The 12,646-nt window shown below is 36.2% G+C and overlaps 1 protein-coding gene across 1 annotated transcript in view; it reads left to right on the top strand.

The window, feature by feature from the left end:
• ABCB1 (ATP binding cassette subfamily B member 1) overlaps positions 1-12,646 on the top strand; it is a 220,523-nt gene that overhangs the window by 164,250 nt on the left and 43,627 nt on the right. Inside the window, exons 10-15 of the mRNA XM_033193869.1 lie at positions 6,267-6,438; positions 9,067-9,180; positions 9,329-9,439; positions 9,620-9,745; positions 9,863-10,066; positions 10,399-10,569. Of these exons, the coding sequence (XP_033049760.1) occupies positions 6,267-6,438; positions 9,067-9,180; positions 9,329-9,439; positions 9,620-9,745; positions 9,863-10,066; positions 10,399-10,569 (898 nt within the window). The remainder of the gene's footprint in view (positions 1-6,266; positions 6,439-9,066; positions 9,181-9,328; positions 9,440-9,619; positions 9,746-9,862; positions 10,067-10,398; positions 10,570-12,646) is intronic.

Raw genomic sequence — 12,646 nt, 5'->3', positions numbered from 1 at the left:
CAAAAAGCACTTATGTGTACAAAAGTTCAAAATCTTTTATATTATATGTTGTTTAGTTTGATGCTTGCAACTCTTCCATTTTATTAGATTTCTGAGAGCATAGATGGTAATTTATTGAAATTTATAATATAAATCAGATTACTGATTTCTAAGCAGCAACAGATTTTATTTACAATTGAATATAAATTATAATATTCTGATGCTATAACATTTCAATCTTATGAATATATATGTATTTGAAAGTGTGAAAAAGTAAACTGTATTGGTTAAGGAGGTTATACATTGTGTGGTACAGCCATAAAGAAAACCGAGGGAATTTTCAGAAATCAGAATAGTGGTTAGCTCTGGGGAAGATGAGAAGTTGTGTGAGGAGAGCCAAACACACAGCAGGGGATTCTGTGGTTCTGGCAGTGTTCTGTTTCTTGATTTCAGGTGTACTTACATGAGTATTCACTGCATAATTTTTTTTAACTGTGCATATGTGTTTGGAGTACTCTTGTTCATATGGTATATTCACACATATAAAGATATGTCCTCTGAGAATAATTTATAATGGTTAAGTGCCATAGTTCAAAGGAAAGTGGTATCTATGTTCCATTTTGATTTTTGCTAAAGTCTTTGCTTTTGATTTAAAATATGTCTGACTAATAAAATGAGGAGTCCTGCTTAATGACTGAGCAAATATTCAATGAAATAAAGCCCTGGCTCTCATGGAGCTTAAATTCTAATGGGGGTGGGTAAGGTTACAAACAACCACAAATAATCGAATAGGTAATACACCAATTGGGGTAAATATTATTTGGGGAAATAAAATAAGAGAATCATGAGGATACTATTTAGATAAGTTATTCAGAAAAATATTTTTTGATTAGCTGCTATTTGAGCAGAGACATAATGAAGTTTCGAGTTTGGAATTTTTTCCAGTTTTCCTCAGAGAAAAGGTGGACCAGAAAAATAATATGCCCAACAGCCCAACAGCGTTGGAAGACAGACAAAACTTAACAGCTTCTTCCTGGTTCTCAGCTGGGGGAAAACATCTCCCCATAGAAGTTAGATTGTCAGGCCTGGCTGCTATCTGCAATTGGGGTCTGAATTTATACTGCTCTGTGGACTAGGAAACAATCTCTCTCCAAAGCTGAGGATTTCACATTAAAAATGAGTCCTAATCCAGTGATACCAGAGTATCTGGTAGAAGAAATACAAAATTATTGAAAATTAAAGAACTAAGCATCTAAATCAAGAAGTTAGAGAGAGAACATAAAATATTAGAAGGAAATAATAAGGGTAAGAGCAAAAATTAATTTAATAGAAAATAAAGGCAAAAGAGTAGAAGATTGACAAATCCATAAACTAATTCTTTAAAAAGACTTATAAATAACTATCTTGTATGTTTAATCAGGAACAAAAAAAATGAATAGGAAAAACTTGTAACAGATTTAAAAATCTATTTTTAAATTACAGCTTTATACCAATAAATTTAAAAACCCTCAAGATATAGACAATATGCTAGAAAAATGTAGGTTAAAATCCTCATGTAAGAAGAAGAAAATCTGAGTAAACCCATAATAATCAAAAGAATTGAATTCAAAGTTAAAAATCTCCATTTTCCACTACTTCTCTCCTGCAAGTAGAAATCACAAGTCTGGATAATTTTGTAGGAAAGTTCTACCACAACTTCAAGAAAGAGATAACCCTATCTTACATAAATTGTTGTAGAAAATGGAAAAAAAGTTGTGAGTTCATTTTATGGGGCTAGTGTAACTTTGATACTACAACCAGGCAGGTATAATATGAGAAAGGAAAACTAAAGGACAGTTTCACCTAAAACATAGATGCAGAAATTATAAATAAATAAATTACTAGCTAAATAAATCCATGTGAAAAATACCAAATTGAAAACATCCTGAACATGCTGGCTTTGTCCTACGATTGCAAAGATAGTTTTAACTTTAGGAAATCTGTTAATATAATTAACCATATTAATAGATTAAAAGAAAAAAATTTGTTTTAATATAAGGGGAAAAGCATTAATTGTATATGATTCATGACAAAAACTCATAAAACTAGGAATAAGAAACAACCTTCTTGATTATTAGAGACCCACAGGAAACATTTAGTGGTGAAACATTAAAAACATTTTAACACTTAAAATAATAAATGAAATAAATATGTACAATTTTGTCTGTCAATTAAAAAAATAAGAAAAAAATGAATGAGGCAAGTGTGTTTGATAGTATCATTTCTATGTACTGTTGTACTAGTACTAGATAATAAGACCAATAGAACAAATAAGAATAAGAATGAAAAAAAGAAAACAAAAAAAGAAAAGCAATAAGGATTGGAAAACAGGAAGAAAACTGTCATTATTCACAGACGGTAAGATTGTCTACACAGAAATTCCAGTAGGTTTTATAAGCTAACAAAATACAATAAGATCTCTGGGTACCTATCATTATTCAGAATAAATGGCATTCCTGTAAATCAGGAATGAACAATTAGAAAATACACAGTATTTCATCCATTCAGAATGAATCCATCATCTCTGAAATTGAAATAAACCTACCAGTCAGTGCCATCTTACATTTGCTATGGATCTGGGTTGAAGTCCAATTCTTTCAGGCAGGATTTGTGTTTGCTTCTGTGATTCACCAAAGGCACTGCTAACCTGAGACCACCTTACATTAAATTCTGTGTCTAGCTGTTTTTGGACCACACTGGTAGTGTGAATTCATACTCAGACCTGACTGACATAAGATTACAAACTGATGGTCTGATGTCCTTGCCAGGTTGGCCATTTCTTAAAAGTTTATTTATTAGACAAGTTGATTCAGCACCTACAACATGCCAGGCACTGTGCTAAGTTCTAGGTTTTCCCTTTCTTTTCCTTTTTATTTTATAAAGGTCCAAACAAAGCTAGGGCTCTAGGTTTTCAGCTGCGAATCAGAAACAGAGGATATTGTATGATCTTCAGTCAAAATAATAAGAAGGATAAAAATGGAAGGAATAGAGAAAGGAGGAATAAATATAAGGAATTGTCAAAGAGAAAATTAAAAATATTGATTTAAAAATGTGATCTGAAAGAATCAAAGTGAGTAATGATGATGATGGGGAGGGCAAGTTAACTTTAAATATGGTGGTTGGGGCAGGCGTCTCTGAGGAAGTTTCATCTCAGCTGGGACCTGAGGGATGAGAAAAAGCATGCCGTGGTGGGGAGAGAGATGGGATAGGTTGGAAGAAGTGTCTTCCAAATTTCCTGGGGTGGCCAAGACTTTAGTATGTTCTAGGAAGCATCATAAGGCTTGCATGACTGAAGCTCAGTTGAGTGAGGGGAGATTGGGGTGGGCAGGGGCCAGAATGTGGGGATGGTGGGCCATAATGAAGAGTTGGGATTGTATTCCAAGGGCACAAGGGAGTGGTTGAGGGTGTTAAATAGAGGAATGACATCCACATTATGTTTTCAGATTGTTTCTTTGCCTGTAATGGGTCTCGTGAATGGATGTGAGAAGTCAAAGAGTAGAAGCAGGGAGACCAGTGGAGAGACTGGCAGAGTGGTCCAGGCCAGAGCATCTCCCTGGTCTGGATCAGAGGCAGGAGAGGGGTGACAGGTACCTAGATTTGGCATATAATTTGGAAGTAGAATTGATGACTCTTCTTAGACCAAACATAATCAGTTTTAATTCCTTCTCTGCTTCTACATAAAGTAATCGAGGTCTTAATCTGGCTTTCTCTTCAAATTATCAGTGCAGGAGGGAAGCTGGCTGTCTTTGAATGGAAATTTAACCAGAAGTTAAAATAAATTTCATTCAATCGTATAGAATAGTTTTGTTCTTTTTCATTTAAAAATATTTTTCTCTCTTTTATGTGTCTTGAAAATATATTTATCTATTAGTATTCATTTCTGTTTGCTTAATCAAAATTGTTCCTTACTCTCATAAGTAGTTACTTGCATTATTGATAAATATTTTTATAATATTTAAGATGAGTCATATTTCCTACATACCAATGGTTTTGTTATATAACTTTAGTCTCTTTTAGTCACTCCTACTTTCATGGTCATTTCTATACTAAAGCTTTTGATGAATGGATGATTTTAATATCTGGTTTTATATATGGCATTTGTAATGAAAAACAACAAAGAGCTTACGGAAAAGGAGTATTGTTTATGTCTCGTTTCCCTTTACCCCCTTCTTTCCTTTATTTCTCCTTTCTGATGTGTAAATGATTTTCCTCCTTGTGCTTCTGTGCAAATGTTTCCTCTGGCTGCATAGGACAACGTCAGACTGGTTTCTACATTAGTCTCGGTAAGCGAGAACTGAAATAAAGGAGATAACAGTGTAGTACATATGTATTAAATTTCCTTAAATGTACTCTTATGTAAGTTGTGCCCAGTGGTAGCATTCACCTCAGACCAACTCATAAAGTGAGAGATATGTATATGTCTCTGTGTTATGTGTGTGTGCATGTGTGTATATAAATCATTGAAATGTTTCTCAAAAATAATATTTCTGTTCAGATGACAACTGGCAAGTTGAGGATTTACATTTTGGGGGGTAGAAACTGATGATGTGTTGATATGTTGTCACTATGAAGTTCTGTTTAAATTTCATCTTTAGTGAACACAGTAGTGATGTAAATTTCACTTGGCATGCTTTTGTAACTCTGTAATGTACCTAGTTAAAGTAGTCATGAAAGCAAGAAACAATACATGTTCATATCTGGACAGTGCTTGAACTCTGCTGTACATACTAATGGAACAAGTTCTCCAAAGGAAATTAATATAATACTATATAATATTTATATAGTTGTGAATTTTATGGATCAAAGACCTTAAAGTATGACTTTTATATGGAAGTAAGTTCATTAATTTCAACAATTATTAGCTCCTCCTCTATTCAAGTTAATGCTCTAGGTTCTGCAGAGAGTTGTGATTAAGAAAATACAGACAGATTTAAGGCAATCTGTCCTGTTTCACTAATCCTTTTACCTTCGTTCTATATTTGCAAAATTCCTTGTTTGCCTTTAACTCTGGGCTCCATTAGCTTATCTCCACAGCTATCTTCTTAAACAGAGTAGTCTTCTCTGTTCCTTTCAAATGAAGGTCGAGTTACAGACATCATCTCCTTTAGCTTTAACGTCAAAAATTGACCACTCTCTGAGGCTTTAAAAAATATTTGAATTACAGTTGGGAATAACCTTTGGGTCATTAGAACTGGAGAAATAAAATCTGTCAGTGATTCCAACATTGTTTTTCGATGTTTTTCATTTGCTCGTTTTTGCTCCTTTTGTATAATTTCCTATATTTGCTCTAAGAAGTATTAATGGTTGCTCTCCAGGTTTGGTTAATGTAGGGTAGGTCTTTTGCTATGAATGGGTTCAGGGCTATAGATATGCTAAGAATTTAATTTTTCTCAGTCACTGAGTTAGCCAGAAGCCCTGGATGGCCCAAGCCACCAGGTCAGAGCCTGTTAGTTCAGCAGCAGGCAGCTATGGCATGACAAGTGTTGGGAGCATTAACAGAGGGAAGGACAAGTAGTCAATATGTAGAAAGGAGAAGGAAGAGAGGGAATGCTGATGAATAATTATGTACTTTTATATACCTGTAAGCCAAATAATTTTTGTAGGTCAGTGATTTTTAAAATAAATGTCTACAGAAATAAGATAAATTGTACAGCTTTTTTAAATGTAAAAAGTATTACATAGCAATTCAGAATTCTCAAAATGCTCTCACACATGTAACCTCTCAGTTGGTCATTCCAACAGTCCTAGAGGAAGGCAGGACAGAGAGCAAACTGTCTCCAAACTTCCTTAATGTTCAGAGATTTAAATGACTGTCCCCCCCTTTTTTTTTTTTAAGAACTTTCTAACATTATCTCTCCATTTTATTACTTAATTAAAGAGGCATGCAGATTTTGAAAGGAAGACACAGGTTTTTCCATGGCTTCTACTTTGTTTTGTGTACGAAACAATATAAGTTCTAGAAGTTTGCTAAATATTGCTTCACTTATTTTGCTATTGCTAAAGCCAGAGTAGGAAATTTTAGAAGACTCCCCTACAAATAAGTTAATCTCTGTAAATTTCAGTTTCTTCTTCTGCAAAAAGGCAGTAAAACAGTACTACTATATAGGGTCAATGTATGAGCAGCAGGACAAAGTGCACGTGTATCACCAGGACTGAGCACATCCTAGCCACTCTGTAACTATCATGCTATATTGACATGTGTTCATAAAATGTATGAGTATATGTGATCATTTTTGTTTTTTTCCCAGGTACAACAAAAATTTAGAAGAAGCTAAAAGAATTGGGATAAAGAAAGCTATTACAGCCAATATTTCTATGGGTGCTGCTTTCCTGCTTATCTATGCATCTTATGCTCTGGCCTTCTGGTATGGGACCACCTTGGTCCTCTCAGGGGAATATTCTATTGGACAAGTACTCACTGTAAGTGGGTTTATATTGAGAAATGAGCCATTATTATAAAATACCAATGAAATCCAGTAATGTTGGCTTGACTTTAGAAGAACATATTTTGAACAACTATTGAATACTACAGACACATGCACTACTAGGTTAAAAAGTGGGAAAAAATTGGATGCATCTGACAACCAATTTTTTGCTTGTTTGTTTATTTGTTTTTGCAGATATATTGCACAATTTATCCTGTAGCCTAAATAATATTAATCTTAGCAATCTTAGTAGCATGAACTTTTATTTGTTGAGATTATTTGTGCCAAACTTGATACTAAACACTTCACTTTTATTTTCTGATTAACTATTCCCCAAAATGGCAAAATACACATTTTGACTTCTTTTCAAATTATTTCGAATGGCAGCTAATCCACCTCACAAATTGTGGAAGTTGTTCCTCTTCCTAAAAGATTGTTTGGAAGTTTTCTGCATTATAGACCTTTGTGCAAGCACAGAAGTCTTGCCATTTAATGTTATCCTCTTTTATTTTAAAGACAATGAAATAATTTGCAAACCAAATTCAATTCGTATCTGGATCTAATAAAATACACTGTTAGAAGAGTCACTTAGTTCCTTTTTCATAGGCCGAGCAGAAATAGATTGAGATAGTGAGAGATGATATTTTGTAGAATCCCTTAAAACAATCCCCTTTTTCAGGAGCCAGATTTGTAATACGGATGCAGTAATTGCTTCTTTAATTTTTTCAAATTTGCCTTATCCAACTTTGCTCAGTCAGGAATGGCTTTTCCCATAAAGTTTTTTTTGTTTGTTTGTTTGGTTTTTTTTTTAGTATAGTGGTGCTGTGGGTGATCCTTGGTTGTCATAACAGATGTTTTCTGTTTAACTGTGATTGAGATAAGCAGTTTAAATCCAGTGTTCTCTGGGCATGAATATACCTCACAAACTGGAGGCATCCAGAATAGGGAGTGTGGGGTTTGATATCGGACCAACTTGATTCAAATGGCAGCTGTGTCACTTTTTAGCTGTATGATTTGGGGCAGCCAGCTAAACTTTTCAAGCCTCTGCTACCTCTTCTGCCAAGTGACATGACAGGAATGATCCCTAACTTTCAGTGTTGTTTTGAGGACTAATTGAGATAATGAATATAGAATCACTTAGCAAAGTTCCTTCTGTGTAAATTATTGAGCAATATAATTCCATGTGATTTAGAAAAAATGAATAATGACATTAATTTTCATCAACCCCAAAGAGAAACACAGTTAAGTCTTTACCAATAAGAAACTGATTTGCACAAAACAAACAAACAAACAAAAAGGCCTAAAGAGAACACAGCCTTGTTGCAAAAAAGACAACCTGATAAAGTATCGATGCCTTAGGTGTGTGTGCTTTATAATTAACAAAAAGCACTCATATACCCTGTTTTATCATGATACAACATCTCTATGATTGCTGGGTAGGGGAAACAGATAGAATCTTGCCTGTTTTTGCAAATGAAGAAGTTGAAGCCAAAGATTCTAAGAGAATGGCCTAACAACATATAACTAGTTAGTACTAATTTAGGATTCAGAACTGGGTCTTCTGACTCCTCTAATAGTGTTTATTTCCACTTTACCTTGCTGATGATCTAAATAAAAAAATCTTAGACATTGAAGAAATAAAAAAAAATCCTATTATAATATTCTAGCCCTATAAAATTTAAATCATTGTTTTATTGAGCAAGTAAGACTAATTCTGCATTCTAAATTGAAAAGTATTTAAACTTCTAAAATATTTTTAGTGTGGGCAACATAGTGAGATCTCATCTCTATAATTTTTTTTTTTAATTAGCCAGATATGGTGGCACTTGTCTGTAGTCCCAGCTACAGACTGGGATGGGAGGGTTGTCTGAACCCAAGAGGTTGAAGTTGCAGTGAGCCAAGATTGCACCACTGCACTGCAGCCTAGGCAACAAAATAAGACCTTGTCTTAAAATTTAAAAAAAAAATTTTTTTGCTATTTTTTAATTGACAAATCATAATTGCATTACACTTACGGAGTACAATGTGATGCTTATATATACACACACATACACACAAAATGTGGAGTGATCAGATCAAGCTAATTAACATATCCCTCACCTCACTTGACACTTTTTGAGATGACACATTTGAAATTTACTCTTGGCTAGGCATGGTGGCCCATGCCCGTAATCCCAGCACTTTTGGAGGCTGAGGCAGAAGGATTGCTTGAGGCCAGGAGACCAGCCTGGGACACATAGCGAGACCCTGTCTCTAGAAAAAATAAAAAAAATTTCTCAGATTTGATGATGCATGCTTGTAGTCCTAGCTACTTGGGAAACTGAGGCAGGAGGATTGCTTGAGCCCAGGAGGTAGAGGTTATAATGAGCTCTGATTGCACCACTGCACTTCATCCTGGGTGACACAGTGAGATCCTGTCTCTTAAAAAAGAAAAAAAATGAAAAAAAGGAATTAAATGTACTGTTAGTTTCAAACTATTGAAATATTTTTAACACCTAATATTTATATGTTGCCTCGCTATTTTAAATTTTAATTACCTATGTTAGAAAAAGACAGAAGAAGTATGAAAAAAAATTGCTATCACTATCTAAGTAGCCTGATGTTTTTTCTTCACATTCCTCAGGTGTTCTTTTCTGTATTAATTGGGGCTTTTAGTGTTGGACAGGCATCTCCAAGCATTGAAGCATTTGCAAATGCAAGAGGAGCAGCTTATGAAATCTTCAAGATAATTGATAATGTAAGTCTGAGTTGGCCATTTACCCATCTGTCTAAAAGATTGTCCAGTTAAGAGTCAATTTCTTTGTCACTTTATCCGGCTTTCCACAAAATATCACTAAAAGTAGTTATTGTAACCTAGTAATCTCTTAAAATTTGATTCTGTTTAGAAGCCAAGTATTGACAGCTATTCGAAGAGTGGGCACAAACCAGATAATATTAAGGGAAATTTGGAATTCAGAAATGTTCACTTCAGTTACCCATCTCGAAAAGAAGTTAAGGTACAGTGATAAATGATTAATCAACAATTAAACTATTGAATGACGAGTTTCTGATGTTTTCTTGTAGAGATTATTTTTTTAAAAAGTGCATGTATATTTAAACCTAGTATTGAACAGTCAGTTCCTATACCCTGTGTCTGTGATGTGCCTTGAAGTTTTTTTTCTCACTCGTCCTGGTAGATCTTGAAGGGCCTGAACCTGAAGGTGCAGAGTGGGCAGACAGTGGCCCTGGTTGGAAACAGCGGCTGTGGGAAGAGCACAACGGTCCAGCTGATGCAGAGGCTTTATGACCCCACAGAGGGCGTGGTGAGATGACCCATGCTGAGCTAGACCCTGTGGTGATCAGCCGTCATATTGCACATCTTTCTGATGTTACTCTTTCAACTACAAATGTATGAAAGTCACACTTACTTTTTATTCCAGGTCAGTGTTGATGGACAGGATATTAGGACCATAAACGTAAGGTTTCTACGGGAAATCATCGGTGTGGTGAGTCAGGAACCTGTATTGTTTGCCACCACGATAGCTGAAAACATTCGCCATGGTCGTGAAGATGTCACCATGGATGAGATTGAGAAAGCTGTCAAGGAAGCCAATGCCTATGACTTTATCATGAAATTGCCTCATGTAAGTTGTCCTTGCCCTTTGCCTTTCTAGATGTGCAAAAAATAAAATGCAGGCCTACTACATAGGAAGTTAGGAAACCACTATAAATTGGAGGAAGAGAAATCCTAAGAAGGGAAATAAGATTACCTCAGACTTGAAAGTTCTAGCAGTATCAACTGGTCGTAGACACATTTTTAAAAACTGAGGTTGGTTATTGTGCTAAATAAGATTTAAAGAACTGGACCTGTTATTACCTGTGAGACTTGGGTTGTGTATGGGATTCCTTACCAATTTAAAATATGAGCCGAGATAGCTTGTCCTTATGCTAAATCATCCTGGGTTTTCTGTGGTAGAAATTTGACACCCTGGTTGGAGAGAGAGGGGCCCAGCTGAGTGGTGGGCAGAAGCAGAGGATCGCCATTGCACGTGCCCTGGTTCGCAACCCCAAGATCCTCCTGCTGGACGAGGCCACGTCAGCCTTGGACACAGAAAGTGAAGCAGTGGTTCAGGTGGCTCTGGATAAGGTCAGTGAGGCTTAGTTCAAACCAACCTGATTTATAAGCGTAAGAATATTCTACTATTAATTCTTGTTAATATTGGTCTTAGAAAATGAAATTTCTGATAGCTTCTAAGTGATTCCTTCAGATATTAAAATAAAAGCATTAGGCCTCTTTGAAATCTTTCTCTATTTGTTTTATTGTTCAATTTATACTTATTTCTCTGATCTTATTTTAAGTGATGATGAATAAATTTTCATCTGAAGACACTTGCTAATCTTTTAAATTAAAACATAGAAATATAGATACAAGTGAAAATTCATCTTCATTGTGATCTTCAAAACTTGACTATGTGGATAACCCTGTTATGTAGGTTTTGAGAGTTTGTAATATTGCCAGGAAGAGAAAAATACAACCTCAAGGTTCACACATAATTTTCAAGACATTGAATGCCACTTGAAGACTCTATGGGAAATAAGAAACCTCTTATTTCCAGGAGAGGGGCAGAGAGCCTGTGATACTGAAAACCTACCTAAGCCATGGCACGTTATTGACTATCAACAGAGTTTGACTGTCCTGCGATTCTGGAGTCCATATGACTCATTCACCAAATAGCATTTGAGTGTTTGCCCTGTGCCAGGCACTGTGCATTTGATCTCCAGCATGTGATAGTAATGGAGATAATTCTGTGAGGACCGAGAATGTGGAGAGTGAGACCTTATAACCAAAGGAGTTCCAAGTTGAGATGTCACAGTAGATTTCAAAGATGAACTCATATTTGTTTCAACTCTCCCTGTCTCTAATAAAACAACTCTTGAATGCTCCTTTAAACATCCTGTCAATGTGCTTAATACATTTTTGAGGGAGGAAAAAAAGCAGTTTACTAAACATTCTGTGGACCAAAATAGAGGCAGATGGGATTGTGGCTACTTTTTCCACCCTTATTTTGCTTAATCTGTGATTTCACCTCTGTGTTTTTCTTTTTCCTTCCCTTCCTCCCTCCCTCCCTCCCTCCTTCCCTCCCTCCCTCCCTCCCTTCCTTCCTTCCTTCCTTCCCTCCCTCCCTCAATCACTACCTCTCTTCCTCCTTTTCTTTCTTTTCCTTTCCTCTCCGTACCTTCCCTTCCCTCCCCCACTCCCCTCCCCTTCCCTTCTGTTTTTCTTTTCTTTTCCTTTTTCTTCTCTTCTCTTCTCTTCTCTTCTCTTCTCTTCTCTTCTCTTCTCTTCTCTTCTCTCACTCTGTCACCAGACTGAAGTACAGTGGTGCCATCATGGCCACTGCAATCTCTGCTGCCCAGGCTCAAGTGATCCTTCTACCTCAGCCTCCCGAGTAGCTGGGACCACAGGTGTGTGCCACCATGCCAAGCTTTTTTTTTTTTTTTGAGATGGAGTCTTGCCCTGTCGCCCAGGCTGGAGTGCAGTGGGAGAGTCTTGGCTCACTGCAACCTCTGCCTCCCAGGTTCAAGCGATTCTCCTGCCTCAGCCTCCTGAGTAGCCGGAATTACAGGCATGCACCACCACACCTGGCTAATTTTTGTATTTTTAGTAAAGACAGGATTTCGTCATGTGGCCCATGCTGGTCTTGAACTCCTGACCTCAGGTGATCCACCTGCCTCAGCCTCCCAAAGTGCTGGGATTACAGGCGTGAGCTACCGTGGCCAACCACCAGCTATTTTTTGATGTATTTGTAGAGACGAACTCTCACTATCTTGCCCAGACTGGTCTCAGACTCCTGGGCTCGAGTAGTCCTCCCGCCTCAGCCTCCCAAAGTGCCAGAATTATAGGTGTGAGCCACTGCTTATTGGTTTGCTTATCTGTGTTTCCTCATTAATCTGTAGTGAAACTATGTTTTAAATTATAAATAAAAACAATTTTAAAAGGTTATATTTTAAAATACTTTAAGGTATAAATTTTAAGGGGAAATTCTGCATACCCCCTTTTTCTTAAAAAGATACAAAGAATTGATCTATTTTCTTGTGTGTTTTCTAGTTTCTACCACCTAATTTTTCTCTTGTGTATTTTTTCTTTTTGAAGTTTTCCCTTCTACTTATCCTATTGATCCTGAAAATGTTGTGTGTTGGTTTTGAGAATTGTATTGCTAGTT

Source organism: Trachypithecus francoisi, unplaced genomic scaffold, assembly GCF_009764315.1.
Source record: "Trachypithecus francoisi isolate TF-2019V2 unplaced genomic scaffold, Tfra_2.0 Lachesis_group4, whole genome shotgun sequence".
NCBI classification, from domain to species: Eukaryota; Metazoa; Chordata; class Mammalia; order Primates; family Cercopithecidae; genus Trachypithecus; species Trachypithecus francoisi.
Note: the sequence above shows the minus strand (reverse complement) of the source record. Positions and strands in the feature narration are given on the sequence as shown.